Genomic DNA, 27,972 nt, shown 5'->3' with positions numbered 1-27,972 from the left:
GACTGTACATAGGTTTGTCCCCTACCACACCCTCTGCCTGGAGCCCCTGCAGGGCAAGTCCTGGGTCTGACTCAGGTCTCAATCCTGGCGTTTCCCAGGGAGATCTCAGGAGAATATGGTTTTTATATTTAGGTTTTTTTCGTTTTTAGTGTTTTGTTTTTTTCTTTTTTTAAAGATTTTATTTATTTATGAGAGACACGGAGAGAGAGAGAGAGAGAGGCAGAAACACAGGCAGAGGGAGAAGCAGGCTCCATGCAGGGAGCCTGATGTGGGACTCGATCCTGGGTCTCCAGGATCAGGCTCTGGGCTGAAGGCAGCGCTAAACTGCTGAGCCATCAGCCCTGCCCTGTTTTCTTTTCCTTTAAGTATGCTCAACGTCCATCGTGGACCCAGGGCGGAGCTGGAACTCATGACCCGAGATCAACATCCGAGGTGAGATGAGGAGTCGGACCCTTGAATAACTGAGACACCAGGAGTATGTGTTGAATAAACAAATAAGTGAGTGAATGAATTCAAAATAAAGAGGGCAGCTCGGGTGGCTTGGCAGTTTAGCGCTGCCTTCAGCCCAGGGCCTGACCCTGGAGACCCAGGATCGAGTTCCGCGTCAGGCTCCCTGCGTGGAGCCTGCCTCTCTCTCTCTCTCTCTCTCTCTCTCTCTCTGTGTGTATGTGTGTCTCTCATGAATGAATAAATAAAAATCTTTAAAAAAGAAAAAAGAGAGAGAAACTCCGGAGCACCTGGGTGTCTCAGTGATTGAGCGTCTGCCTTCGGCTCAGGTCGTGATCCCGGGGTCCTGGGATTGAATCTCACATGGGGTCCCCCAAGGGAGCCTGCTTCTCCTTCTGCCTGTGTCTCTGCCTCTCTCTCTGTGTCTCTCATGAATAAATAAAATCTTAAAACAAAACAAACAAACAAAAAAAAAACAGACTCCAGTATTCAGAAATGGTTGAGAAAAAAATTTTTTTGCATGAGGGTTAAGAGGAAGTCTTCTGGGTGGAAGAGACATTCTCCTAACTCTTTTTTAAGATTTTATTTATTTATTTGAGAGAGAGAGTGCATGTGAGAGAGAACACGAGTAGGGGGGAGGAGGAGGGGGAGAAGCAGACTCCCCGCTGAGCAGGGAGCTCAACATGGGACTTGATCTCAGGATCCTGAGATCATGACCTGAGCCAAAGACAGATGCTTAAGTGGCTGAGCCACCCAGGCACCCTCTAACTCTTTTCTGTCCCCATAGCCAGGGCCCCGCTGACCTTCCCCTCCCAGACTCTCCTCCCCTTGCAGTGTACCCTTCACAGATCCCAGGGTTCATCCTGCCTCGGCTCTAGCCACAGCAGTCCCACTGATGCCCAGGCCGGAACTCCTGCCGCCGCCACCCCCGTGCTGCTGTTCGATTCCCGCTAGGTATTTCTCGTAGTCTTTAAAGATGGGCGTCAAGTCGCACAGTGGGTTTGTGTTCACGTGCTTCACGATCCAGTCCCGAACAGAACAGTTCAAGGCAGCACACAGGATCTCCAGGTCTCCAGGATCACGCCCTAGGCCAAAGGCAGACACTCAACCGCTGAGCCACCCAGGCGTCCCTCCTTGCTCTTTCTTTTGGTCACCAAATCCTTCATCTGTTCTTCAAGACCTACCTCGAATGTCTCACTTTCCCTAAAATGTTTCCTGATCTCCAGCTAGGTTCATGGCCCTCTCTGGGCTCTCCGAGTAAACTGAGCCACCTCGATGATTGACTGTAGGGTGGTTGTGGGGTTTTTTTAAGTTTTAAAAATTTATTTAGGTAATCTCTGCACCCCATGTGGGACTGGAATTCACAACCCCAAGATCAAGAGTTGCATGCTGTTTGGACTTAGCCAGACAGCCCCCCCACATCACTGTTTTTTTTTCTCACAGAGGACTGACCCACCCTCTCCATTGCCCAGAGATCTCCCATGGCTCCCCAGTGCTCCCTAGGAGAAACACACAGGTCCTCAGCCTGGCCTTAGAGGCCTCACATGCCTTGACTACCACCAATCCCCAGCCTCATTGCTCTTCTCTTACCATACCAGGCCCTCGGGCTTCCAGACCTTTGCACAAACTGTTGCCTTTGTTGTTTTCTTTCTCTCTTCTCTTCTGGGAAAATTCTTACCTAGGCTCTTATGTACAACAGGAGTCTGGTCTTTCAGAAAGCCATCGGTGGTGGTGAGGTGGGCAGGAGCCTCCTCTGAGCTCTAGAAGCCACCTGTGTTGCCCCCATTATAGGACACAGACAGACTGGGCTCGATGCCCAGAGGAGGGAATGGCCAGGCCGGAGGTGGGTCCCAGATGTGGATTTCATGCCTATTTGTCTCGGTTGCTGGGAACAAAGTTTGGGTCATGGGGAACATATGGGGCTTGTCCTGCTCCTCACTTTCATCTCCTTCCTCCCTGGCCCCTGGGTGGGAGGCAGCAGGACCAGGGTTCTCCAGGCCTGGGTGGTTCCCACAGCCCCTCTTCACCTCCTCACCTTGAGAGCAGGGAGCAAGCTGCTGTCAACTTCCACTCCCTGGGGGAACCCAGCAAACTCTGCAGATATGTATTCTCGATTTCTGGACTTGTCTCTCCTGGGGGGAGGTGTAGCCACCAGACACTTAATAACAAATTCAAATGGCTCTTCCTCAGTGCCAGGCACTGTTCTAAGCCTGTTAAACCACAAAGTAACTCTTTTAATCCTCATAATATGTCCTGTGAAGTGCCTGGCTGGCTTAGTCAGTGGAATATGCTACTCTTGGTCTCAGGGTTGTGGGTTTGAGTCCCATGTTGGGTATAGAGATTGCTTAAAAATAAAATCTTAAAATAATAATAATAATAATAATAATAATAATAATATGCCCTGGAAGTTACTTCCTATCATCATTATCATCATCCCAATTTTACAGATGAAAGAACTGAGGGATACGGAGAAATTTGAGCCCAAGCTGCCTGGCTTCTGAGTTTATGCTCTTCATGAAAATGGTCTCTAGAGCAGTGCCGTCCAATAGAACTTTCTGCAATGGTGGACATGTTCTATATCTGCTCTGTCCAGTGTGCTGGCCACCAGCCACTTGAATTGTGGCTAATGCAACTGAGGAACCGAATTTTACGTTTTATTTCATTTTAATTGCTTTAAACTTAAATAGCACAATGTGGCTAGTGGCAACCATATCAGACAGCTTCGCTCTATAGAACCAATGCCAGCTGCTTGCTGTGTGACAGTCGCTAAGATTCCTTGTCTCTCTGAGCCAGTTTCTTTCTTCATGGAAGAGATGGCTAAGAATGCTGGCCAAACCCAAACAAACCTGGGTTTGAATCTCTTCCCTCACCTCAAGGTGCAGTCTCCCAGGAGCCTCAATTTCTTCTGTATAAGGGGATAATAAGACCAGCCTATTAATTCAACAAATCCTTGAGTACCTATTAAGTCCTAGGGGTTGTGTTTACAGCATGGGACAAAACAGACACAAAGGCACGGTCAGGACAGTAGGAGGCGGAATGGAATGTCAAGGCCAGGGATCCCTGGGTGGCGCAGCAGTTTGGCGCCTGCCTTTGGCCCAGGGCACGATCCTGGAGACCCGGGATCGAGTCCCACGTCGGGCTCCCGGTGCATGGAGCCTGCTTCTCCCTCTGCCTATGTCTCTGCCTCTCTCTCTCTCTCTCTGTGACTATCATAAATAAATAAAAATTAAAAAAAATAAAAAAAAAAAAAAAAAAAAAAAAAAAAAAAGGAATGTCAAGGCCATACTACTTTGAATCTCAGCCTCTCTTTTCCAGGAAATGGGAAAAGGCTGCTCTGCCTAGCACTTCATGACGTCATAGAATACTCTGGGTCCTGATTGGCTGAAGGCCTGGCATAAAGCCAGGTTGGCTAATTTTCCTAAATGTCCTTACTTTTAACTTGATACCAAAACACTCTATTTAGCTGGATCCAAGACCACACAGCATCAAAGGTTGTACTTCCCCCTTGTCTTGCAGCTTAGGTGTCATATCACCAAATTCTGGCCAGTGAGATAAGAACAAGCGGATTCTGTAGCAGTTTTTGGAAAAGATCCCCCTAAGTCAGCTGTGTAGACTTTTGGGCTTTTCTCTTTTCCTTCTTCCATCCTGCTGCATTCTAAGGATGTTGGAGAGGAAAGGTAGAAGGTTTCCACTGGCTTGACTACATCCAGACCTCTTTTATGCAAAAGAGAAATTAATTTCTTTCTTTTCTTTCTTTCTTTCTTTCTTTCTTTCTTTCTTTCTTTCTTTCTTTCTTCCTTTCTTTCTTTCTTCCTTTCTTTCTTTCTTAGAAATAAATTTCTATCTTGCTTAAGCCCACTATTATTTGAGGTTTACCATAACTCCTAATAATACAGATGCTTGAGGGACCAGTTCAGGTTCAGTTAAGCTGCAAGTTAGACCATTTTTGTTTTGTTTAGTTTGTTTAATTTTTATTTAAATTCCTATTAGTTAACAGACAGTGTAATATTAATTTCAGGTAGGTTAGGCCATTTTTTGATCTGGTTTCTGAACAAGTACTTATTGACCGTACACTATGTACCATGCATCTTCGTAGGGATGAGGGTGCACTCGAACAAATCAAAATCCCTGCTCCTGTGGAGTTCATGTTCTAGTGGAAGAGACAGAAATAGTAACCAAAAAGACAAATATTTATTGTGTCACTTGATGGTAAGTACTAAAAAGAAGGATAAAGGAGGACAAATGAATGAAAAATATTTTTTTTTTTGCAAAATCTACTTAAACCTAGTATTTAATTTTAATGTACCATTCTGTTTACCCAACCGAATATGTAATGTTGCTATCACCTTTCCAGATAAGATAGCTTGAAATGCTCTTTAAAATTCTCAAATTAAGGGGTACTGGGTGGCTCAGTGGTTGAGCATCTGCCTTTGGCTCAGGCCATGATCCCAGGGTCCTGGGATCAAGTCCTGCATCAGGCTCCCTGCAAGGAGCCTGTTTCTCCCTCTGCCTATGTCTCTGCCTCTTTCTCTGTGTGTCTCTCATGAATAAAAAAAATAAAATCTTAAAAATAAAATTCTCAAATTAAGAATTTGATGCTCAATTGACTCGGTGGCTCAGTCAGTTGAGCACCTGACTCTTGACTTCAGTTCAGGTATTGATTTCAGGATGGTGAGTTTGAGCCCCACATTGGGCTCCATGCTGGGGACCTGGTCTACTTAAAATTTAAAAAAATCATAAAGTGAAAAGAATTATTGTCATAAAATAGATGAAGTCTCCATGATTTTCTTTTTTATTGTTTTTTTCCTTTACATATAGAAATGAAGAAGAAAAAGAAATCGTGCACACCAATCCATGGGAAAATCTACTTTACTCTAACCTTATCAATTTATGCTTTTCCAGTGGCACTGCATCTGTTTATTACTTGGAGAAAAAGAATATTATTACATAGGAGTGTGATATTATATATATGTATATATATATAAACATATGTAAATTTAAACTGCCAATTAAAGAATAATTGGAGGGCAGCCCCCGTGGCGCAGAGGTTTAGCGCCACCTGAAGCCCGGGGTGTGACCCTGGAGATTCGGGATCGAGTCCCACGTCGGGCTCTCTGCATGGAGCCTGCTTCTCCCTCTGCCTGTGTCTCTACTGTGTCTCTGCCTCTGTGTGTGTGTGTGTGTGTGTCTCTCATGAATAAATAAATAAAATTCTTTAAAAAATAAAGAATAATTGGAAGGAGCAACTATTTAGCGCCAACAGGGAGGTTTTCACTGATGCTGTGAAATTTAAGCAGAGCCACATGGTGGAAAATTCTAGTGCTAACCCATATCTGGTTGTGGTAGGTGGAATAATAGCCCAAAATGTCCACACGCCAATCCTTGGAACCAGTGACTATGTTACTTCCTATGGTATAAGGTACTTTGCAGATGTGATTAAGGTTAAGGACTTACTGGACACCTGGGTGGCTCACTGGTTGGACGTCTGCCTTCAGCTCGGGTCGTGATCCTGGGATCCGGGACCAAGTCTTTCGTTGGGCTCCTCACAGGGAGCCTGCTTCTCCCTCTGCCTCTCTCTCTGTGTCTCATAAATAAATAAATAAAATCTTAAAAAAAAAAAAGTTAAGGACTTTATGATGTGGAGCTTTTTCTGGATTATTTGGGTGAGCCCCATCTGATTGCATGGGTCTTTATTTGATTTTTTTAAAGATTTTATTTATTTATTCATGAGAGATACAGAGGGAGGCAGAGACACAGGCGGAAGGAGAAGCAGGCTCCCTGCAGGGAGCCTGATATGAGACTCAATCCCAGGACCGCAGGATCATGCACTGAGCCAGGGCCAGACTCTCAACCGAACCGCTGAGCCACTCAGGCATCCTGATCTGATGGGTCTCTAAAAGCAGAAAACCTTTCCCCGCAGGAGGATAAAAGGTGTGAGGACAGAAAAAAGAGGCAGGAGGGGCGCCTGGGTTAGTCAGTTAAGCGTCTGATTCTTGATTTCAGCTCAGGTCATGATCTCAGGGTCCTGGAATCCAGCCCCGTGTCAGGTTCCATGCTCAAGCAGAGAGTCTGCTTGTCCCTCTCCTTCTGCTCCTCCCCCACTCACTCTCTCATAAATAAATAAATAAATAAATAAATAAATAAATAAATAAATAAATAAATATAAGATCTAAAAACCCCGCAATATAATAAATTTGTATTGTTTTCAGCTCCTGAGGTTGTGGCAATCTGTTATGGCAGCAATAAGAAAATGATTACACTGGTTCTTCTCTCTTCCCAGGCACATGAGAGAATTCTACTTCCCCACCATCATGCTATTAGGTGAAACCATGTGAGTATTCCTGACCAATGAGCTATGAATGTAAGTGCTGGAGTCATTCCTGGGCCAAAGCATTTATTTCTTGTGTGAGACTAGTCAGCTCTCTCCCTGCTGCAGTGATCAAGATGCCATGGATTGCATTTGGTGCAATGATAAGATGGTAGATGTCTCTCAGCTGGAGTCCTTGAATGACTCTGTGGAAAACCATCCCTTGCTGACTTGGATGAGACACATACACGACCAAGAAATCAATTTTCATTTATCATTCCAACAGAGCTAGCTAAACTGAGTAATGGAAGGTCTCAATGGAGTGTGGACACTAGCTTGCTGTTATATGAGGAAGTACACCCTAGGGAGAGAGAATAGCAAGTTCAAAGGCCCTGGGACAAGTGTGCTTGATTTTTTAAAAGAACAGGAAGGAGGTCAGTGTGGCTGAAGAGGTGTGAATGAAGGGGAGTCATAGGAGGTGAAGTCAGTTACGTGGTGGAAGTACATCATGTACGGCTCTGTAGGGCAGGGCAAGGACTTTGGATTTTATTCTGAAAGAGATGGGAAGCCATTCAAGAGTTTTGGCATAATAGGATCATGATCTGACGTGGGTTTTAAAGCCAACATCCTGGTTCTATATGAAGAAAACTATAAGGGGGTGAAGGGAAAACCAGTATGGAGACTACTGTAAAAATCCAAGAGAACAATAGTGGTGGCTTGGACTGAGTAGTAGCAGTGGACATGGTAAAAATGCTTGAATTATGAACATATGGAGTTGGTGGAGCGTACAGGATTTGCTGATGGACAGGACATGCGGGTGGAGCAGTGGGGCAAATGCCTCACTAAACTGGCTTTAAGAGAGAATGGAGAGCGGCCTGGGTGGCTCAGTGGTTTAGCACAGCCTTTAGCCCAGGGTGGGAGCCTGCATGGAGCCTGCCTCTCCCTCTGCCTGTGTCTCTGCCTCTCTCTCAAACTCCCTCATGAATAAATAAATAAAATCTCTAAAAGAGAGAGAGAGAGAGAATGGAAAAAGACAAGATAAAACATATAGTTTCCCTGAAACAGAACACTTCTTAGAAAATCCCTTAAAGGGGATCCCTGGGTGGCTCAGCGGTTTGGTGCCTGCCTTTGGCCCAGGGCATGATCCTGGAGACCCGGGATTGAGTCCTATGTTGGGCTCCCTGCGTGGAGCCTGCTTCTCCCTCTGCCTGTGGGTCTGCCTCTCTCTCTCTCTCTCTCTCTCTCTCTCTCTGTGGGTGTGTCTCTCATGAATAAATAAATAAAATATTTTTTTAAAAAAATAAAATCCCTTAAAGGGATGCCTGGGTAGCTCAGCAGTCTGCCTTTGGCTCAGGGTGTGATCCTGGGGTCCCTGGATCGAGTCCCACATTGGGCTCCCTGCATGGAGCTTGCTTCGCCCTCTGCCAATGTCTCTGCATCTCTCTCTCTCTCTCTCTGTGCTCTCATGAATAAATAAATAAAATCTAAAAAAAGAAAATCCCTTAAAGAGGGGTGCCTGGGTGACTCGGTTGAGCATCTACCTCCTGGTTTTGGCTCAGGTCATGATCTCAGGTTCGTGAGATAGAGCCCTGAGTTGGGCTCTGCCCGCAGCACAGAGTCTGCTTGAAATTCTCACTCTCCCTCCTCCTCTGCTCCCCTCCCCACTCTGTCTCTCTTTCAAATAAATAAAATCTTAAAAAAAAAAAAAAAAAGAAAGAAAGCCCCTAAAGACTCCTAACTCCTGCTTCAGGGATGCCCCCACCCTGGACCCACCTGGAAGCCAAAACAAGTTTCCCAGATATAGGGTATTATTGGTGGCTTGGGGGTTAAACAATCACCTCCTGGAGGCTGGAACCTGCCTTTTTCAGTCTCACAAGGAGCATACAAAGAACCTTGGGTGGAGGGCCTGTCTCTCTTCCTAGTAACTTAGGACATCAGGGCCTATTCCTGGCTCTCCATTGGCTGAGAGGCCCACTTTCCTCTCAGGGAAGGAACAGGATCACTCTCCAGGCCTGAAGTCCTATCCGTTCCTGTGAGAATCCCTCCAAGTCCTCCCTCAATGACTCTCCTGCAAAGATCACCCAAATCTGAAACTCTGTGGTCCATTGCAGCTACAGGGGGCAGAGGTCAGGGTGGCAAGGAAGGTCCTAGGCCATGACAACCTTCCATGCCATAGTACTTACTACTCCTTGGGTTTTTTAGCTCCATCCCTCTGGCCTGTAAGTACCCAGCTCTCGGGTGGGAGTAGCATTCTGCTTAGCACCAAGAGATGCCATACCACTCTGTGGCTCCCCGCTGGCTATTCTTGCAGGAAAGTGTTTAGGCTGCACTTCAAGACCAGATGAACCTCGGTCAGAACCCTCTAGATATTCACTCCAAGTCCCTTTATTCCTTTCTCAGAGACTATCCTAGGACCCACCAGGTACACAACATTAAAAACAACATCAGGGATCCCTGGGTGGCGCAGCGGTTTGGCGCCTGCCTTTGGCCCAGGGCGCGATCCTGGAGACCCGGGATCGAATCCCACATCGGGCTCCCAGTGCATGGAGCCTGCTTCTCCCTCTGCCTATGTCTCTGCCTCTCTCTCTCTCTCTCTGTGACTATCATGAATAAATAAATAAAATCTTTAAAAAAAAATAAAAACAACATCAACAACAACACAAAATTCCTACAGGTGGAGCTTTCTGGAAATACGGCACCGCGGCCCTTTCCTTTGGCGCGTTTCCCGCCTTTTCTATCCGCCCGCCCTCCTACTGGCTTCTGGCCAATCACCAGGCAACACAAATCTGACGGGCACCGCAGTGACGTCATCCCAGCTCTGCTGCTGGGTTAGGCATTTTGCCGGGGAGCAAAGCCGTCTTTTGGCTGTAGGTTTTCTACCTTTGCCCCTCAATATATGAGTGTCCTGTAGCCGAAACTCCCCCAAGATTTAATTCTTTATTTAGGGGCCTAGCCGCACAGTCCGCAGCCCAAACGCCTGGCCCAAGGCCCAAAGTCCCGCTGGCGGTTCGCGGCCTTTGGCCGGTCCCTCCGGCCGGCGCGGCGCGGCGCTGGCGCGTGCCAGTGACATCACAGGCTCCACGGCACCTGATTGGCTCGCTCAGGGACGCGCCGTCGTCGAACTGGAAGGCTCAGCGCCAGCTCCCGTCTGTTCCTCCGGCGGCGGCGGTGGAGTTCGCCCGGGTCCCGCTGTGGTGCTCGGGGCCGGGCTTGGGGCGGGGGGCCGCAGGCCGCGGCAGCCCCCCGCGCGCTCCTCCAGCTGCAGCCGCCGAAGAGGCCGGGCCCAGCGTGGCCTCCAGGGCAGCGCGAGGCCGTGGCGGTCGAGGACCAGGCGCGCGGGATCGGGGCCGCCGGCCGCGCTGCCCAGCAGCAGGTAGTCGGTGTCGGGCTGAAGGCGCAAGCAGCCGCAGGCCAGGTCGGCGCGGGGCACCCAGGCGTCCTGGCTGCCGTGGCGCACCGGCCGCGCCCGCTGCTTGTAGACGGCCAGCACGCGCACGGCCAGCCGCTGCCAGGCCTGGCCCGCCGCCTCCGACGCCAGCACCTGCGCGCGGAGAACTGCGGGGAGGGTTGCGGTCAGGCCCGGGCTGGGGGAGCCTCGGGGGTCGCGCGGGGTCAGTCCCGCCCGGTGGGGAGGGGGGCAGGAACAGGGGTGGGCTCCCAAGGTACCCTCAGGGAGGAGACCTTGAACGTCTGAGGGTGAGAGGTGGGGGGGGGAGGGTCCTGGCCCTGTGTCGTGAGTAGTGGAGCCTGCTGGAGGAGACATGGTCAAGGCAAGGAGGGGCAAGGCTTCTGGAGCGTGAGATGGGGTTCCAGGATTGTCATTAGGAAGGGTGGGGTGATGGAGGTCTCCTTCTTGGAAGGGGAGGCCGAACAGAGAGAGGAACCTAGGACTGTGGGACGCTTTGGTTGGGGTTTATACTGGGAGCAGCAGATGCCAGAATGACTTAAAGTGTGGGGAGGGATAACCAGGGGACCCTCCAGTGGGTGTGGCTGGGAACAAGGCAGAAGAAGTGGGTCCAGGGTCTCAAATATGGCACAGTCAAGAGACATTGAAGCAGAGCCCTTGGAAAAGGATATTGGCTCTGGGATGAATTTTGGGAGCCAGAAGGAGGTCAGAACTTAGGACCTGAGAATTGAGGTCATAGTGATGGTGATTCAGAAAACATGTACTCTCTGAAGGGCTGAGGTGAGATGTGTTAGGGGCAGGACTCTTGCTCGCAAGCTAAGTCTATGGGGTGGAAGATCCCTCTGTGAGGCAGGATGAGAAGTTTCCATTTTCCAAATCCTAGGACCCGGTGGCCAGATGGTGGATCCTCAGGGAAGAGAGGCCTGGGGATCTTACACCATAGAGGGAAATCACAGGCTGGTATGGATTCAAGGGCTGGGCTGAACTCCTGAGTATCTAAGAGATCTGAGTTACCTGAGGTCGTAGGCCCTGATGTCATGGGGCTGGTGTGGACTGGTGTAAACTGATGGATTAGGGAACTTTGAGGTGAGCCTCTGTGGGATGGGGCTAAGGTTCAGAATCTGGGACCCTGATGGGAGGCAAGAAGTATCTTAAGATAGGCAGGACCCTCCATTCAACCAGCATCTCTCTCCTTCCATCCCCGGGAGGCCCCCTCTCTCCCTCAGAGCTGTCCACCTGAAGGAGAGAGTGACACTCCGCAAGGCCAAGAACATGGGGAAAGAGGAGATATGGGAACATAGGGAACACTCCCACTCCGCTGCCCCTGCCCCCATCTGGTCCTAGAATCAGGAAGGGTTATTGAAAGTCCCCCTTTCCATTTAAGATGAGAACGCTAAACGTGGAGAAGGAGGCAATCATCAGAACACCTTGAGTAACCCACCGGCCTTTTTTCTCCCCAGCACTCACCGTAGTCCTGCTGGCAGTATCTCCGAAGGCTCATATGTACCCTGGTGTCCGAGACATTGCAGTAGTTTTGACACTGAGGGTCTGGGGAGGGTTAGGCCATCTGCAGTGGGCTCCCGAGGCCTGGACCGCAGCGTCTGCTCCTGCCCATCCCCCTCATTCCATCTTGATGGACAACTGGGGTGCCCCACCTCCGGACCCCTTGGGACTGGGCTCAGTGGGCCACCCTGTATCTCCATCTGGGGGCCCAAGCAGCCCATCCCTAATCCCTCTTGGTGCCAGGGTTCTGCACACCAGCCTTACCAGAGCTGTAAGCACCAGGGGTAGTAACAAGGGGTGTTGTTGCCTCTGGAATTCCTGTGAGAGACCGAAGGAGAAATTTAACTTTTGCCCCTCCCCCACTTCCAACAGGAATCCAAGCATCCAGACCCTGTAGTCTATTCCCTTAAAGCCCGAGTATGAGCACCCTTTGCCCTCCTCCCCCCAGGACCTGGAGTTGGTCCCTAGTCCCTTCCTTTTTTTTTTTTTTTTTTTAAAGATTCTATTTATTTATTTGTTTGTTTGTTTTAAATTTTATTTATTTATTCATGAGAGACAGAGAGGCAGGCTCCATGCAGGAAGCCCGATGTGGGACTCGATCCTGGGTCTCCAGGATCACACCCTGGGCTGAAGACAGTGCCAAACTACTGAGCCAGCCAGGCGTCCCAAGATTTTATTTATTTATTTGTGAGAGACACACAGAGAGAGGCAGAGACACAGGCAGAGGGAGAAGCAGGCTCCCTATGGAGCTGGATGCGGGACTGATCTCAGGACCCCGGGATCAAGCCCTAAGCCGAAGGAAGCACTCAATCACTGAGCCACCCAGGCGTCCCCCTAGTTCCGTCTTCCTTCAGATCCAGGAGCATAGACCCACAGCCCCCTTCTCCCTCAGACACAGGAGTCCAAGCCCCTAGCTTCCCCTTCCCAAGACTAAGGAGATTGGGATTTGAGTCCCCTCCTCCCCCAAAGGCCCAGAGTATGACTTCCAGCCTCTAGCTTCCATCTCCCAGGGTCCCAGCCCTGAGCATCCTTGCCCACTGGGATCTGGGATGTCCCCTTCCCGTCCCACTTAGGACTTGCAGCCCTGACCGTCATGACTCACGCTGGCAGGGCATCCAAGGAGAACGGCTCTGCTGGTAGCCCGGACCACAGCGGTTGCATGTGAGGCCAGTGACCCCTAACTTACAGGAACACTGCCCACTGGTCTGGTTGCAGATGCCCCCTGTGGCCCCGATTGGGTGACACTGGCAGGCTACATGAGGAGAGGAGCTGGGTATCAGTGGTGGCGTGGGGCCCCAGAGGCGCCCTTCCCAGTCACCCGGCCCCTCCTCCCTCCGCCCAGGAGTTTGGCCTTGCTAGGCCCTTTCCTCCTAGGTCAGGCACTCACCCCTACAGGCCTTGCGGCTGGTGATGGGCTGGCCAGGGTCCCTCCAGAAGCCCGGCTGGCAGTAGTGGCAGTGCCTCCCAGCCGTGTGGTGGCGGCACCGCTCACAAACGCCCCCACTCCGGCCACCAGACAGTCTGAAGAGCTCAGAGTTGAACCTGCAGCGTCGGGCATGCTGGTTGCAAGAGCAGGCTAGAGACAGGACGGGGGCAGACACGTCAGGCTCCAGGGTCCAGCCTTCTGTTCCCAGTCCCGAGCTTTCTCCCCATTGCCCTCAGGAGAGGAAACAAAGCATAGGTGCAATGAGATTGCCTGGGGGTTTGCGGGTCAGCCCAGGCCCCAGAACCTCTTCGTCCTCATCTTTAAGCTGGGTGCACTGGACCAGAGTGGGTACGCACGAGGGGCCTGGCAGACCTCTGAACATCTCTGTGGAACTGGGGGCTTAGAGAGGAGTGGCCACTCCAGGCGTGGGCGGCGGGGTCAGCCCCCCTAACCTGTCCACTCCTCGCTGTGCTTCTTGGGCAAGTGACTTCTTTCTGTAGCTGGGTCTCCCCGGCTATAAAATGGCAGTACAGTGCCCACTTTGTGAGGTTTAAAGGAAACCAAAAGGATATAAATTGCTTGACCTAGGGCTTGACACAGAGCACGCCTTTGCCTGCCGAGAGCTGTGTGCCCAGCACCTCGCCTTAAGTGCTCAGCGCCTCTCATTCTCAAAGCAGTTCCATGAGGCTTGTGCTGTCATCAGCCCCATTTTACAGATGGGAAAACAGGTGGAGAGAGGCCAAGTCATCTGCCCAAAGTAATGCAGCTGAGGCGAAGTCAGTGGCAGGATCAGAACCCAGGGCTTCTGACTCCAGAGCTTGTGCCTTGGCAACCAGTCTAGTGTGATCCACAGCTCACGTGAGGATTCTGTGCAGTGTACATGTGTGTGTGTTTCTGGGGAGAGCTGATCAGTGAGGCAGTGGCTCTCAGACTTTACCACTCCTCAGAGTTACTGGGAAATATTAAAAAGAAACTGCAGGGCAGCCTGGCTCAGCGGTTTAGCACCACCTTCAGCCCAGGGCATGACTCGGGAGACCTGGAATGGAGTCCCACGTCGGGCTCCCTGCATGGAGCCTGCTTCTCCCTCTGCCTGCGCCTCTGCCTGTGTCTCTGTCTCTCTCTGTGTCTCTCATGAATAAATAAAGTCTTAAAAAAAAAAAAAAAGAAACTGCAATGGGGGTGTCTGGGTATCTCAGTCGGTTACACATCTGCCTTCTACTCTGGTGACTCAGGTCATGATCCCAGGGTCCTAGGATAGAGCCCTGTGTTCTCAGGGATCCCTGTTCAGCAAGGAGTCTGCTTCTCTGCCTCTCCCTCTGCTCATGCTCTTGCTTGCTTGCTTACTCTCTCTCAAATAAATAAATAAAACCTTAAAAAATAAAAAAAGAAACTACACAGCTTCCAGGACCCACCCCCAGGGCTTCAGCTGGGCCCACGAATCTATTTCTAGCAAGCGTTCTGAGCAAGATGCTGATGGAGGGGGTCCATGGACCATACTTGGGAGAGATTTAAGGAGTTTTTGATTCTCGAGGGGTTTGAGAGGCCTGGGCTGGCAGGTCCCGAGAACACAGAACAGCAGCAGGAAGATCAGGACGCTGAGGCAGCTGTGTGTTCTCAGAAAAATGACTTGCTTCCCTAAACCTTGGTTTCCTCCCGTGCAGTGGGGATCTCAGTCCCTCTCCCAGGGCTGTCGTGGGCCTTAAGAGGTGCCTCTTAAGAGATACTCTTCAGATTATCAGTGGGAAGAATCATGCGTTGGGCTCTTTCTGACCTGAAGGTGATCACTTCACCTCCCCTCTGTCTGGAAGGCTCCAGTGGTGGGAAGGGGTTCAGACCACCATGCCTGTAAAGCCAGCAGCTCTGCCACAGGACCTAGTCCCACCCTCTCCACCCAGACCCTGCTTCATCACAATACTGTTGGCTTCTTACCCAGGTTCAGAGGCCAGTGCCATGCCCAGCCTGGGGCCATGTGGTGATCCTCAGAGGGACGGCCTCCTCAGCTCCCAGGCCCCATCCAGGCTCAGGATGAATCCCGTCCCACCCCGAGGCAATGTGAGTCTCCCCTTCTCCCCCAGCCCCTGCAGGGGCCTCAGATCTGGCTGGTGGGAATGGACCAGAGGTGGCGGGGGCAAAGGGTCTAGGAATAGACCCTGGTACAGATGAGGACAGAGTGGGGAGCCAAGGACGGTGGGATGGGCTGTAAGTTACTCCACGTGACATTGCAGGAAGAAAGAGAAGAGGAATGGGGCAAAGAATTGGAGGGTTGGGATCCCTGGGTGGCGCTGCGGTTTAGCGCCTGCCTTTGGCCCAGGGCGCGATCCTGGAGACCCGGGATCGAGTCCCACGTCGGGCTCCCGGTGCATGGAGCCTGCTTCTCCCTCGGCCTATGTCTCTGCCTCTCTCTCTGTGTGTGACTATCATAAATAAATTTAAAAAAAATTAAAAAAAAAAAAAAAAAAAAAGAATTGGAGGGTTGAGAGAGAGGAGGGGTGTGTTGTGTGTGTATCTGTTGGTAGAGCAGATGTGCCTCCCAGGGCTTCAGGAGCAGTGGGGAAGGGCCCAGACTCCAGAAGCTTCAGGTCTGGAAACACCATGGAGGGGAAAGGGTGTGGAGTGGGCCTGGGGAGCCCTAGTCTAGCTGGATGGACCAGTGGATCGCCCATTATCTGGGAAAGTCTGTCTCCCTAAGTCCAGTCCCAGCTCTGCAATTTGTTGGCCCTTAGGGCAGGTGGTACATGCCCTCAGGGCCCCCCCTTTCATCTGGGGAATGGTAACGTGGCAGTCGCACAGCAAGCTCTTCTTTGGGGCCAGGTACCATATTAAGCTTTATTCCAAGGACCTTATACATAGTGACCCATTGGACTTTCACTACAGCCTATAAAAGAAATATTGTCATTGTCCCCAGTTTACAAGCAAGGAAGTGGAGGCACAGAGAGGTCAAGTCACTTGCCTGTGGTCACATAGCTGGGAAGCAGAGGAGCTGGGACTTGAGCCCAGGCTGGCTTGCTGCTGAGCCCATGTGCCTGTCTGCCACCCTAGAGCACGTAGCATGATGGCACCTGATAGGCAGGAGGGACAAGCCAAGACCCAGAGCTGACACTTTGTAGCTATGTGTCTTTGTGCAAGGGACCTCTCGTCTCTAGACTCAGTCTCCTCATCTATAAAATGGACCTGATGACAAAACCTGCCTGGTACATAGCTGGTGATTGGTGATGTCCTTAGTGAGTAAATATGTCCCCCATATTGTTGATTTGATGAGTCAGGAAAGGTCCAGCTGCCCAGTTCCCCACAATCATTTAGGAAATGTTATTCATAGCAGCAGCAGCAGCAGCATAGAAATGGTGTGTGGGGCAGAAACTGGAGCCCCTTACTGGGCAGCTGGAAGTCGGGGTAGCAGGAACTGGGGCAGGCAGGTGGGAGGCTGTGGGGGAGGCAGAGAGGGGACTGGCTCAGGAAGCAAGGTGAAGCCAGGAGCAAGCCGCTGTAGGGAGGGAGAGGGACCAGGGACCGGCTGCTAGAGAGTCAGGGAGCACGGATGGGGGGGTGAGGGCAGGAGGGGGGCACCCAGGACTCACGCAGGCAAGGGTGGGGGTGCCAGGGTGTGGCAGGCCGCCAGGGCCAGTCTCGATGGGATGGGCGGCAGCTCTCACACCCCAGGCCCGTGGTGTGGTGGCGGCAGCGACATCGGGGGGGCCGGGCACGGGCGGCACAGCGGGCCGCGTGGCCATGGCACTGGCAGCGGCCCCTCACTCCGGCCGCCGCCAGCCCTGCCCGACCCCCAAACTCCACACGGAGGTGACTGACTACCACGCTGGACTTCGAGCCTGGTGGGGCCCGGAACGTCACCTTCTCAGGGCCCCCCAAGGCCCCAGGCCAGGCAGGTCTGCGCCACAGCGATCTCCAGGGACCTCCGTTGGCCCAGGCAGCAGACAGGACCAGGGCTGGGGATCCTGGAGTGCAGAAGCGCAGGCTGACGGACGTCAGGAGGAAGGGGCCGCCCAGGGCCAGGGTTAGGCTGCCATTGCAGGTGGCCCGGGGGCTGAGGTCTGCCCCCAGGGAGAGGGCGCAGGTCTGGGGACAGGAGGCTGCCGTGCCAGCCAGCTGGGTCACTGGTGGGAGGCAGAAGCGGGGGCGGCCACCTGGATGGTAACATGGGTCAGCGGTGGCCTGGCTTAGGAGGAGCCAGAGGGCAAAGATCACAGGCATGGTCCCAGCAGAGCAAGCACCTGGAGAGGAGAGGAGTGACCAGGCTGAGGGCCTCAGGCTGCCCTCGTGGGTCAGCCTCCCCCCACAGGCTCTGGGGGGGAACCCTGGCATTCCATCCCTAGCCCTGCCCAAGCCCCCTCCCTGGCTGCTTCTAAGCGAGGAAAATAGTTCCATCTGGGGAGAATTACTGTTTACATAACCCAGAGGGAAAAGAACGCAAGCAAAATTGAGAATTTTGCCTGAACTAATCTGCAGCTTAACACCCTAGAGCTATCGTCGGTGTCAGTGTGGAGGGGCAGGGGGCCCTGGGGAGAGGGCCAGGGGTGCGGGCGGATGGGGAAACCCAGACAGGCCACAAGGGTGGGGGGGCTTAGAGGCAGATGAAGCTCCGAGACAAAGTAACAAAGAGGGACAGAGGCACCCACAGCAAAGACAGGGGAGGGGACGCAAGTCTGCGGAAAGGGCCAGGTGCAGAAAAGGAACCATGGGGATGGGGGAAGCTGGAGCCCAGACGGAGGGGGCACCCAGATCCACAGGGAGTGGGTGGAGGGGGAATGGAGTCCCAGGAAGCCTGGGGCCAGGACGGACAGACAGGCAGACCTGTGGGCTCAGAGACACCCAGGGAGCAAGAGAACAGACAGCCTGCCTGCCTGGCCTGGCCAGTGGGAAGGTGGAGGCGGGGAGGGGAAGTGGGGGCGGGGCAGGGCGGGGGATCAGAAGCCTGTGGCCAGGCCCCTGGCCCACGAGGATCAGAGCGGAGGCCCTTTCCCACGTGGGGCCCTAACCTTGTTCTCCACACCCAGGGCACGGAGGGGGATTAGCGCCAAACAACCCCGCCAGCCTCCTCCACTGCCACCCACCCCAGCCTCCACCCAGCCTTAACCCTTTCCCACCCAGGGACCAAGCCTCACCCTCAGAAGTGTGCTGAGGATGAGGAGCTGGAGCGGGGGGGTCACCCAGGGACTAGAAACCTGGGTCACTCTGGAGCTGGAGCATGGGGTTAGGAGAGCAGATGCGAGCCCCCTCAGAATTCAGGGTTGGGAGGACCCCAGACTTGGATTTCTGAGGACTTTCTGATCACTGCAGCCCTCCCTACTCCTACCTGCCATCCTAGGCCTCCCAATCTGCAGAGCAGAGCCCCCACATTCTCTACCCACCCTAAGGTCCTCAGATTAGAAGGGGGAACAGTTATGGGGGGTGTCGGGTGCTGCCTAGGGGGAGGGGCGGGGGAGGCAGGGCGGAGCCAGATGCCATGTGGGGGTGGTGGCTGAAGTCCAGACTCTGGGATCGCAGGGGTGAAGAAGGACTAGGGGCTGAAATCCGCCCCACCCCCACCCCCAACCCCCGTTTTCCCCTTCCTGGGCCCGCAGCCCCTACTGAGGAACTTCCTCAGGTCTGGTGCCCTTGGAACCTTTCTGGGCCCCACTGACCATGCCTCTGGCTTGCTCCTGGCCCAGAAGTCTTGTGAGGCATCTGGGGGTGCAGGTGGGGTCACATCCACCCCAGCCTGATCTCACAGCCCCCGCCACATCCCAACTGTGGTTGCCATGTGCGGAGACCACCTCCCCCTGCCCCAGAGGACAGGCATCAGCCTCCACCCCTCCCCATGAGCCTGGCGCCATTTTGCACACTTGCGGCCACGGGCATTTGCCCTGTCTTCTTAGCGCCAGCTTCATTAAGGACCTAGCCCCCATCTCCTACCTCGCCTTCCTTGCCTGGGCGGTTCGTGGGGTACCATTTTCTGGCCCATTGCACCTGGACAGCCAGGCCGCGAGTCCCCTGGTGTTCCTGGAGGATCCAGAAGCCAGCCCCTGCCCATCTGGGAACCCAGATGTCCAGCCTCCAGCCCCTATCCCTCTTGGGAGCCGGAGTCCACTCCCACCCCCCTTTAAGGAGCAGAGTCTAGCTGTGCTCCTACCAGACCCATAGTTAGGCCCCCATGCCTGGGCGGTGAGGAGGTCCATCTGGGACCCAGGCTCCTTTTCTCTGGCTTTTTTGCATGCATCCCACCCCTTTGCCCCTGACGTTGGCCAAACCTGTGCCCAAGAAGAGAGGGTCCTCTGCAGCTAGCTCCTCATGTGTTCTTCCCTCTCGCAGGAGCTTGGCTGCGGGGCGGCAGCGTGGGCTCTCAGGAGTGAGTGCCTGAGTGCCGAGTGGCTGTTGTCAGGCCCCAGGCTAGTGGGGGTTCTGGGCGGGAGCTCAGAGCAGAGCCCGCAGAATCCAACACCACCACCGCTCCCCCCCCACCCCCGCCCTAGTCCCCTCGCCAACCGCAGCCACTTTCTCCCCGCAGGGACCCCAGCCAGCCACGCCACCCAGGACTGTGTGGGACGTGAGGGATGTCGCCCCAGGGGGGCCCGAAACCAGGCAGCCCAGAGCACGCTGGCCCAGGAGGCTAAAGACAGGTAGGATGGGACAGCAGACTGTGGCCCCCTGGGCTTCTGGGGTCTGGGGTCCCTGCTGCACTCACACTCAGAGCCCCACAGCACTGACTCCCCACAGCTCAGCTCACCATGTGGTGCTGCAATCCTTGATCCATGAATCTTTGATTCTTCAATCCAGATCCATTGGGTTGGGAAGGGGCTGACTTGCCAGGTGACTATCAGGACCTCTCTCCACACTGAGGCAGGACCCCCAGCTGGCACCTCCTTCCCTCTGGAACCTTCTGTCAGCTGTGGGTAAATTCAGCATTGAGGTGAGTTACTTCACACTCTAAATATCTGTGCTTTTGGAAGGATCTGGGCAGCCACCAGGAAACCCAAAGACTTGGGCCACTTTCTAGGACAGCAGGGAGGGAGGTGAGGAGATGAGAATGGCCAGACCTCCCTCATCCTGCTTTGGAAGGAGAGGGCAGGGACCCTAAGGGGGACAGAGCCCAAAGCCAGCCTCCCCACGGCCAGTTCCTACAAGGCCTCAACACATCAGTCACGAAATTTTCATGCAAATGTGACTGTCAGCTATTACAGAGACTATTATAGAGTCAATGGTTTTGACTAGAAAAATAAAGCTTTCTATCACTTCCTGTTGAGAAAAGCAAGAGTCTCAGGAGTATGGGGCACAGATATTTGCCTGCCTGTGGTTTTGAATGTGTTTATTGAGGGGCCCCATGGACCCGACCCGGACAGGGATTTGAGTGTCCCACTGTTGGGAGCCTGCCCTGAGGTCTGGAGGGCACAGCCAGGGCAGTCTCTGATTCTGGGTCTGGGGGACCCCCATGAACCACCCTAGAGAGGCCAGCCAGGGTGGGAGCCAGGACGAGGACATTGGATTTGAAATTAGGCTGTGAGGAGGAATTGGCTGCAAGAGAAGGGGTTTCGGGGTGGAGACACCCCCAAATCAGAGGGGGCATACCAGTTCTAGGGACAGGCAGTGTGAGCTACAGGGTAACGCTGTGGAATATTCACCACACGCATCCATCCAGCAAGTGCGCCCCGAGTCCGTCCTGTGTCCACGACCCCCGCCCTTGCCAGACTTACAATCTGGAGAGGAGAGATCACTACAGGAAAGTATTAAGTAATTCTGTTCTAGAGAATGGCAGAAGGTAACAAGTGCTTGGGAGCAAAAGCAAGCAGGGAAGTGGGGTGGGAGTCTGCAGGGGACATTTGTTTGGGCTGAGACCTGAAAGCGGTGAGGGCAGCACCCCACCCCCCCTTCATCAGGACCCAAGCGACTGGGGTAGAGAGTATCTGGGGTAGAGAGGATGGCCAGTGCAAAGGCCAGCCTGGCTGCCTGAGAAAATTCGAGGTTTAGGTCTCTGATTTATTTTGCTTTACTTTTCTCCCCACCTGGTTGGGAACAAGCAGTTTCTTAAGCTAATGTGACCTGGAGGGAAGCTTTCTTCCTCACTTTTGTTTTTAATAGCCTGAGCTGCATGAGGTGTTTAGCACTTTGAGGGGGTGGGGTGGGGGGAGGGTAGAAACAACGTAAGCCTGGAGGAAAGAATTCTCTAAGTTGGGAAGGAGGCTTTTTTTGGGGGGGGGGGGCACCTTTTCCCTCACATGGCCCCAGAGAGGAGGCAGGACCTCCCTGGGGCACAGCTATGTGGTAGCTCAGCAGTGTGGGACCCACAGCTCTGGGCTTACAGAGAGATCTTTTATCCCTACCTTGGTGGTCCAGAAAAGACAGGCACCACGAGGCAGAGCAGATCATACTCCATGTATAACAACTGAGAGCCTGCATCTGAGTGCTCTCCTTCAGGAAGACTAGAAAAATCCAGGACAGTAATGGAGAACAGATTCCTGAGCCACACTGCCTGGGTTCAAAATCCATGCTCTACCTCTTTCCTGGCTGTGTGACCTAAGGCAGCTTTCTTAACCTCTCTGTGCCTGAGTGTCCTCATCTGTTAAACGAGCGAGCATAACAATCCGCCTTCCTCCCAGGAGGGCATGAGGTCTAGATGAGCAAAGACAGCCCTGCAGTCTCATAACGGAACCTCCCTGGACCAGACGTGTTCCAGAACCAGCGTGTTCCAGTGCACCAGACCAGCGTGTTCCAGTGCATCGGCACTGTAGTGGGATGTGGGGTCTGGGCAGTATCCCATGATCAGATGTTACCATTTCTGCAGCAAAACGTGGGCATCTCAGGAAGTCAGTCTACAAGTCACTTTGGGCCACATTTTTGTCTCCAAATGAGTTCAGTTGAGGTTGAAGTTGGCCACCAGTTGTTGGGAAGGTGATGGATAAGGAATCGCAGGGGGCAAGCAAGCACTGGGGCCAGTGCCTGGTGCACCCAGGGACCACAGAAGCAGTACCCCTGATGCAGTCTTTCTCCGACTTTCAAATTGTTCAGGCCGACAGAAAGCCAGGAGAGGGAGCTCTTGAGACTCAAGGACCAGGGCTGCTGGATTCGCAGAGCCCAGAGGAACATGAAAACTTGGGGTGCCTTATTCATTATTATTTTTTTTTTAATTTATGATAGTCACAGAGAGAGAGAGAGAGAGAGAGAGAGAGAGAGGCAGAGACACAGGCAGAGGGAGAAGCAGGCTCCATGCACCGGGAGCCCGACGTGGGACTCAATCTCGGGTCTCCAGGATCACGCCCCGGGCCAAAGGCAGGCGCCAAACCACTGCGCCACCCAGGGATCCTGGGGTGCCTTATTCAGATTGATTGATAATTTCTAGCTGGTGAGAGCAGAGCATTAAACCAAGTGCAGCCCCCCCCCACCTTTTCATTAAAACATGTAAACTCTACTCCCAACATGGGGCTCAAACTCATAGCCTCAAGATCAAGAGCCGTCTGCCTTCCTGAGCCATCAGCCTTCCAGCTGGCTGAAGCGCAGGCCCTTTTGAGTGTGGGCCATGTACAACTGCTCGGGTCATGCACCCGAGGTGGGTGGCCCTGGGTGGTGGGTGACTTTGTCCTGAGCTGATGCTTCCTCCCCAGTAGCCCAGGCTCCAGTCCCTGCTCAGCTCCCCTGCTCTATCTTTGGAACCTGGCCCACCCCGCAGGCTGGCTTGGAGCGAAGCTGGAGTCTTCCCTGGGCGGGACCTGAGCTGAGCAGGCCATGTGTTAAGGATTGGGGCAGAGTTGTCACCAGCCCTATGAGAAGAGGGGCTCATTTTTTGAAATTCTGGCAGTATGGGCATTGCTCGGACACCCCAGTGGAGGGAGTGTGATGTCATACTCAGCCTTCCTGCGGAAGAGCCAGCTGACCTTGCTGGGGACCCACATTGAACAAGAAACATTTGAGGAGGGCCCAGGAGTGTTCAGACTTTCCAAAGGGTCAGATTAATAAATAAAGTGAGGAGCCCTGGAATATTGGAGAGGGAGTAGAGGGGGGGCTGGCAGAGGGAGAGAGTTGGGGAGCCTGGACAGGGGTGGAACAGAAGCCAGAGGATGAAAAGTGGGGGCCCCAGCATTCCAGTGCTTCCTTCTGCACGGGCTCCTGAGCTGTAGCCCCTGGAATGGCCACAGAGAAACCACAGGTGGAGGGGAGAGTAAAAAGCAGGTCAGGACACGCTGGACACCACTCGACTCGCTTGGCTTAGTTGAGTGAGGGAACCAATGATTTGGGGGTGAATGTGACTCGGGTGCTGCCAAGCCATCACTCGTGACTGCGTCTTCTGTCCTCCCTGCAGCCCTGATGGGATTCCGGGCCACTTGCCCTTCCTTCTCTACCATCTACTTCCTCTTCATCATCTTCGTGGTGTCCACCATCTTCCACTGCCACCAGCGCCTGGCTCTGGTGCCCACCCCCTGGGCCTACTCAGGCCGCGTGGTCCTGCTCCCCAGATACCTGCCCCGGGGGGGCGTGTTCACCATCAACTCCAAGGGCCGCCTGGGGAACCAGATGGGTGAGTACGCCACCCTTTACGCCCTGGCCAAGATGAACGGGCGGCCGGCCTTCATCCCGGCCGAGATGCACAGCACGCTGGCCCCCATCTTCAGAATCACCCTCCCCGTCCTGCACGGCACCACGGCCAGCAGCATCCCGTGGCAGAACTACCACCTGAACGACTGGATGGAGGAGGAGTACCGCCACATCCCGGGGGAGTACGTGCGCCTCACTGGCTACCCCTGCTCCTGGACCTTCTACCACCACCTCCGCGATGAGATCTTGCGGGAGTTCACCCTGCACGACCACGTGCGGGAGGAGGCTCAGAAGTTTCTGCGGGGCCTGCAGGTGAACGGAAGACAGCCGGGCACCTTCGTGGGGGTCCACGTGCGCCGGGGGGACTACGTGCAGGTCATGCCAAACGTGTGGAAGGGCGTGCTGGCTGATCGGGGCTACCTGCGCCAGGCCCTGGACTGGTTCCGGGCCCGCTACCATGCTCCCCTCTTCGTGATCACCAGTGACGACATGTCCTGGTGTCGGCAGAACATTAACGGCTCCCTCCGTGACGTGGTGTTCGCGGGCAATGGCCTTCAGGGCTCCCCCACCAGGGACTTTGCGCTGCTCACGCAGTGTAACCACAGCATCATCACGGTGGGCACCTTCGGGATCTGGGCAGCCTACCTCGCGGGTGGGGCCACTGTCTACCTGGCCAATTTCACCCTGCCCGACTCCCCCCTCCAGTGGATCTTTAAGCCGCAGGCAGCCTTCCTGCCCGAGTGGGTGGGCATCGCTGCCGACCTTGGGCAGGCCAGAGAGAATGGCCTCTAGCCCCTCGAGGTCACGCATCTCTTCCTCCCCCTCCCCCGACAGGCGGTGCCCTGGCACCACCAGGCATCTCCAAGCCACCATGCTTTCCAGCTGAGGGACCTCAGACAAGTCACTTAATCTCTCGGGGCCTTAGGTGCCACCTGCAGAGAAAGTAACACAGAGCTTACCTCAGCAGTCCTGCAGCAAGTTCATTTAGTGTCCTCAGGAACACATCATGGCTCTGGGTTTGCTTGGCAGTTGGACCGTTGGTACTAAACAAACCATGCAAGGGCACCCCTGCAGCAGAGGCCCTGGCAGCAAATTTGCAGGCTCATACCCAGCCTCTTCTAGCACACCCTGTCTCCTTCCCCAGTCGCTGCAAGCCAGCCTTGAGAAAGAACTAGAAGATCTAATCTCATCTCTCCATTTTATGGGTGGAAAAGCCACGCTCAACCCACAGTGCACTTTCCCTGGTGAGGGCAGTGGCTCTGGCTGCTGCTCTGGCTCTGCAAGTGGTGCCTGAAACCACGAGGAAACTGCCCCCAGAAAACGAACCTGCCTGGGACCCCAGAAACTTCCTGCCTGCTGCATGCTCCTTGGCCATGACCAGGCAGGTGTATGGCATGCCCTGAACTTTCTGGTTGCCTTAAGAAACCTAATTTTTGCCCTCTCCTTGTCTGCAGCTTCTGGAGTGGAAGTCCAGATGTCTTGCCCTTGTCTCCTGAGAGGGTTTGGTGAAGCTGTGCCTGCCGTCAAGTACAAGGGAGCCGGGTGTCTTGGGCAGCAAAGAATTCAGGCTTTAGTTTTCATAAGGCCTTAGCATGAAAGGGAGGGAACCCAGAGTTTGAGGGGATGAATCTCAGGGAAGTACTCTCAGTGGGGAGGTGAGGGCCCTGGACATGGGTGTGGATGGGGGGTGGGGGCCTCACAGTGCTGGCCGGAGTCCAGCAGGACTCCACACCACTTGGCCTGCAGCAGCAAAGCCGCCAATGTTCTAGAAGCAGCGGGCAGACCTCAGGAGGCCCCAGACAGGAGCACAGCCATGCCAGCCTCCACCTGCAGACAGACTTCCTCACTCTCGGCACTGCCTGTGCCCTGGGCACACTCTGAGAAACCCCCCGTGTGGAGAGAAGTTGGATTAAGTGATCACAATACGGGTTTTCCTGTGTTCAGTGCATTCAGCAGTATGGAGATACCGGTACATTTATCCGTGTAATACTCCGTTTTGAATATTAAAAAAAATCTTGATCTCATCCCTTTCCTGTTGTAAATTCATTCCAAATGTCTTAATTACCTGAATGCCCATTTCCTGGCATGCCTGAGGTTGAGCACAGGTGTCTTCACCTATCAATATATCTCCTCAGAGTCTTTTGACTCCAGTATACTTCCTTTTTTTTTTTTTTCCAGTATACTTCCTTAAGTCCCGATGGAGTCATCATGGTCTGGGGCCTAGGGTAGGGGGATGCTAGGGAAAGTAAGAGGGGTCTGGGAGGAAGGGGGGGGGCTCTGTGTGAGCTATCCCCAGCTGCTTAGCAAATGACTCCCAAACCTAGTGGCTTAAAATAACTGCAGCAATTTATTAGCTCTTACGGTTTGTGTGGGTCAGGGATTCGGGCGTGGTTTAGCTGGGTGGTTCTGCTTGCCTTACTTATCCAGGGAGGTTGCCGTCGGGTAGGTATAGGCAAGGGCTGGTCCCTCTGAAGGCTCTCTGGGGAGCTGGGGGGGGCGTGTCCCGCTTTGAGGGCTGGAAGCTCTGCTGACTCTGGGTTCTTTTTTAATTTTATTTTATTTTTGGGGGATCCCGGGTGGCTCAGCGGTTTGGCGCCTGCTTCAGCCCAGGGCATGATCCTGGAGTCCTGGGATAGAGTCTCACGTCGGGCTTCTAGCATGGAGCCTGCTTCTCCCTCTGCCTGTGTGTCTGCCTCTCTCTGTGTGTCTCTCATGAATAAATGAACAAAAATATTTTTTAATTATTTTTTTAAGATCTGTTTATTCAGGGATCCCTGGGTGGCGCAGCGGTTTGGCGCCTGCCTTTGGCCCAGGGCGCGATCCTGGAGACCCGGGATCGAGTCCCACGTCGGGCTCCCGGTGCATGGAGCCTGCTTCTCCTTCTGCCTATGTCTCTGCCTCTCTCTCTCTCTCTCTCTCTGTGTGTGACTATCATAAATAAATAAAAATTAAAAAAAAAAAAAAGATCTGTTTATTCATGAGAGACACAGAGAGAGGCAGACACACAGGCAGAGGGAGAAGCAGGCTCCCGGGCAGCCCCGGTGGCTCAGCAGTTTAGCGCTGCCTTCGGCCCAGGGCATGATCCTGGAGACCTGGGATCAAGTTCCACATCAGGCTCTCTGCATGGAGCCTGCTTCTCCCTCTGCCTGTGTCTCTGCCTCTCTCTCTCTCTCTGTCTCTCATAAATAAATAAAATCTTAAAGAAAAAAAAGAAGCAGGCTCCCTGCAAGGAGCCCAATGCAGGACTCGATCCCAGGACCCCAGGATCATGACCTGATCCAAAGGCAGACACTCAAAACAAACAAACAAACAAACAAACAAAACAAAAACAAAGGCAGACACTCGACTACTGAGCCACACAGGTGTCCCTCATTTTTTTTTTTTTTTTTTTTAAGATTCTAGGGATCCCTGGGTGTCTCAGCAGTTTAGCGCCTGCCTTTGGCCCAGGGCGTGATCCTGGAGTCTCGGGATCGAGTCCTGCATCGGGCTACTTGCATGGAGCCTGCTTCTCCCTCTGCCTGTGTTTTTGCCTCTCTCTCTGTGTCTCTCTCTCATGAATAAATAAATAAAATCTTAAAAAAAAAATAAAGATTCTATTTATTTGACAGAGCGCATAAGTAGGGGGAGAGGGAGAGGAAGAAGCAGACTCCTCGCTGAGCAGGGAGCCCGATGTGGAGCTCCATCCCAGGACCCTGGGATTATGACCTGAGCAGAAGGCAGCCACCATTAACCCTCCTCTGAGCTACTCAGGCACCCCCCTCATTTTAATTTAATTGCATCTCTGAAGATCCTGTCTCCAAGTAAGGTCACATTCTGGGGTCCTGGGAGTTAATACTTAAACATTTGCACTTTTGTGGGGGACACAGCCTGTAACACTGGCCACCATGGGACTCCCAGCCCTCTGCCCTAGAATCACACAGGCTTTATTTCCTTTCTGTTTCTCCCCTACAGGATCATTTACCTGAGCAGGGTCTTTTCCCAAATTGCCCCTTTTGGAGAGACTCCAGCCAGAAGGGTACAGGAAGCCGAGCCAGGACCTCTGGCCCTCTACCACCTGCCACAGTATCAAAGTACAGAAGCAAATGGCCCAGGGCGCGATCCTGGAGACCCGGGATCGAATCCCACATCGGACTCCCGGTGCATGGAGCCTGCTTCTCCCTCTGCCTGTGTCTCTGCCTCTCTCTCTCTCTCTCTCTCTCTCTGTGACTATCATAAATCAATAAAAATTAAAATAAATAAATAATAAAAGAAAATAAAAGAAAATAAAAGAAAAGAAAGAAGCAAATGGCAACCATGTCTCACACTTCAATAAAATAATCCAGTGCCAGGTCCCTCCGCACAGCCCCTCCAAATCTCCTCTCCAACTTT

The 27,972-nt window shown here is 53.3% G+C and overlaps 4 protein-coding genes across 10 annotated transcripts in view; 1 reads left to right on the top strand and 3 right to left on the bottom strand.

Moving 5' to 3' along the window:
* Positions 1-290: 290 nt before the first annotated feature.
* On the top strand, positions 291-27,808 carry LOC102151792 (galactoside alpha-(1,2)-fucosyltransferase 2-like). 7 transcript variants are annotated; one of them, XM_038528335.1, is made up of 6 exons: positions 291-432; positions 6,657-6,778; positions 15,023-15,141; positions 19,589-19,700; positions 23,372-25,573; positions 27,556-27,808. In XM_038528335.1, the coding sequence occupies exons 3-5, from the start codon at positions 15,040-15,042 to the stop codon at positions 24,394-24,396; spliced, it is 1,239 nt and encodes a 412-aa protein (XP_038384263.1). In that variant the 5' UTR covers positions 291-432; positions 6,657-6,778; positions 15,023-15,039; the 3' UTR covers positions 24,397-25,573; positions 27,556-27,808. The 7 variants fall into 7 exon arrangements, with proteins under 7 accessions (XP_038384263.1, XP_038384262.1, XP_038384261.1 ...); XM_038528334.1 differs by having other exon boundaries at positions 312-432; positions 6,728-6,778; XM_038528333.1 differs by lacking the exons at positions 291-432; positions 6,657-6,778 and adding an exon at positions 9,924-10,127.
* Positions 10,497-13,471, bottom strand: NTN5 (netrin 5). The gene is made up of 6 exons (XM_038525542.1): positions 13,360-13,471; positions 13,051-13,239; positions 12,766-12,915; positions 11,928-11,981; positions 11,628-11,708; positions 10,497-11,289 (listed from the first exon to the last, which is right to left on the bottom strand). The coding sequence occupies exons 1-6, from the start codon at positions 13,469-13,471 to the stop codon at positions 11,171-11,173; spliced, it is 705 nt and encodes a 234-aa protein (XP_038381470.1). The 3' UTR covers positions 10,497-11,170.
* LOC119876001 (netrin-5-like) lies at positions 15,998-17,309 on the bottom strand. The gene has a single exon (XM_038528348.1). It carries the CDS (start codon positions 17,293-17,295, stop codon positions 16,612-16,614), a length of 684 nt encoding a protein of 227 aa, XP_038384276.1. The 5' UTR covers positions 17,296-17,309; the 3' UTR covers positions 15,998-16,611.
* Positions 19,802-27,972, bottom strand: part of MAMSTR (MEF2 activating motif and SAP domain containing transcriptional regulator) — a 46,853-nt gene continuing 38,682 nt past the window's right edge. Inside the window, exon 11 of the mRNA XM_038528342.1 lies at positions 19,802-19,967. Coding sequence (XP_038384270.1) covers positions 19,849-19,967 — 119 coding nt within the window. The 3' untranslated portion in view covers positions 19,802-19,848. The remainder of the gene's footprint in view (positions 19,968-27,972) is intronic.

Source organism: Canis lupus, chromosome 1, assembly GCF_011100685.1.
Source record: "Canis lupus familiaris isolate Mischka breed German Shepherd chromosome 1, alternate assembly UU_Cfam_GSD_1.0, whole genome shotgun sequence".
Lineage (NCBI taxonomy): Eukaryota > Metazoa > Chordata > Mammalia > Carnivora > Canidae > Canis > Canis lupus.
This window is presented reverse-complemented; position numbering and strand designations above follow the sequence as displayed.

Coding starts and splice junctions, on each gene's coding strand:
- NTN5 (XM_038525542.1), bottom strand. CDS start 13,471: ATGTTCAGAGGTCTGCCAGGCCCCTCGTGCGTACCCACTCTGGTCCAG. Junction 13,240..13,359: donor GCTGACCCGCAAACCCCCAG/GCAATCTCATTG, acceptor TCCTGTCTCTAG/CCTGCTCTTGCAACCAGCAT. Junction 11,709..11,927: donor CCCTGGTGCTTACAGCTCTG/GTAAGGCTGGTG, acceptor AACCCTCCCCAG/ACCCTCAGTGTCAAAACTAC.
- LOC102151792 (XM_038528331.1), top strand. CDS start 14,929: ATGCCTGTAAAGCCAGCAGCTCTGCCACAGGACCTAGTCCCACCCTCT. Junction 15,142..19,588: donor CCGTCCCACCCCGAGGCAAT/GTGAGTCTCCCC, acceptor TTCTCCCCGCAG/GGACCCCAGCCAGCCACGCC. Junction 19,701..23,371: donor GCCCAGGAGGCTAAAGACAG/GTAGGATGGGAC, acceptor TCCTCCCTGCAG/CCCTGATGGGATTCCGGGCC.
- LOC119876001 (XM_038528348.1), bottom strand. CDS start 17,295: ATGCCTGTGATCTTTGCCCTCTGGCTCCTCCTAAGCCAGGCCACCGCT.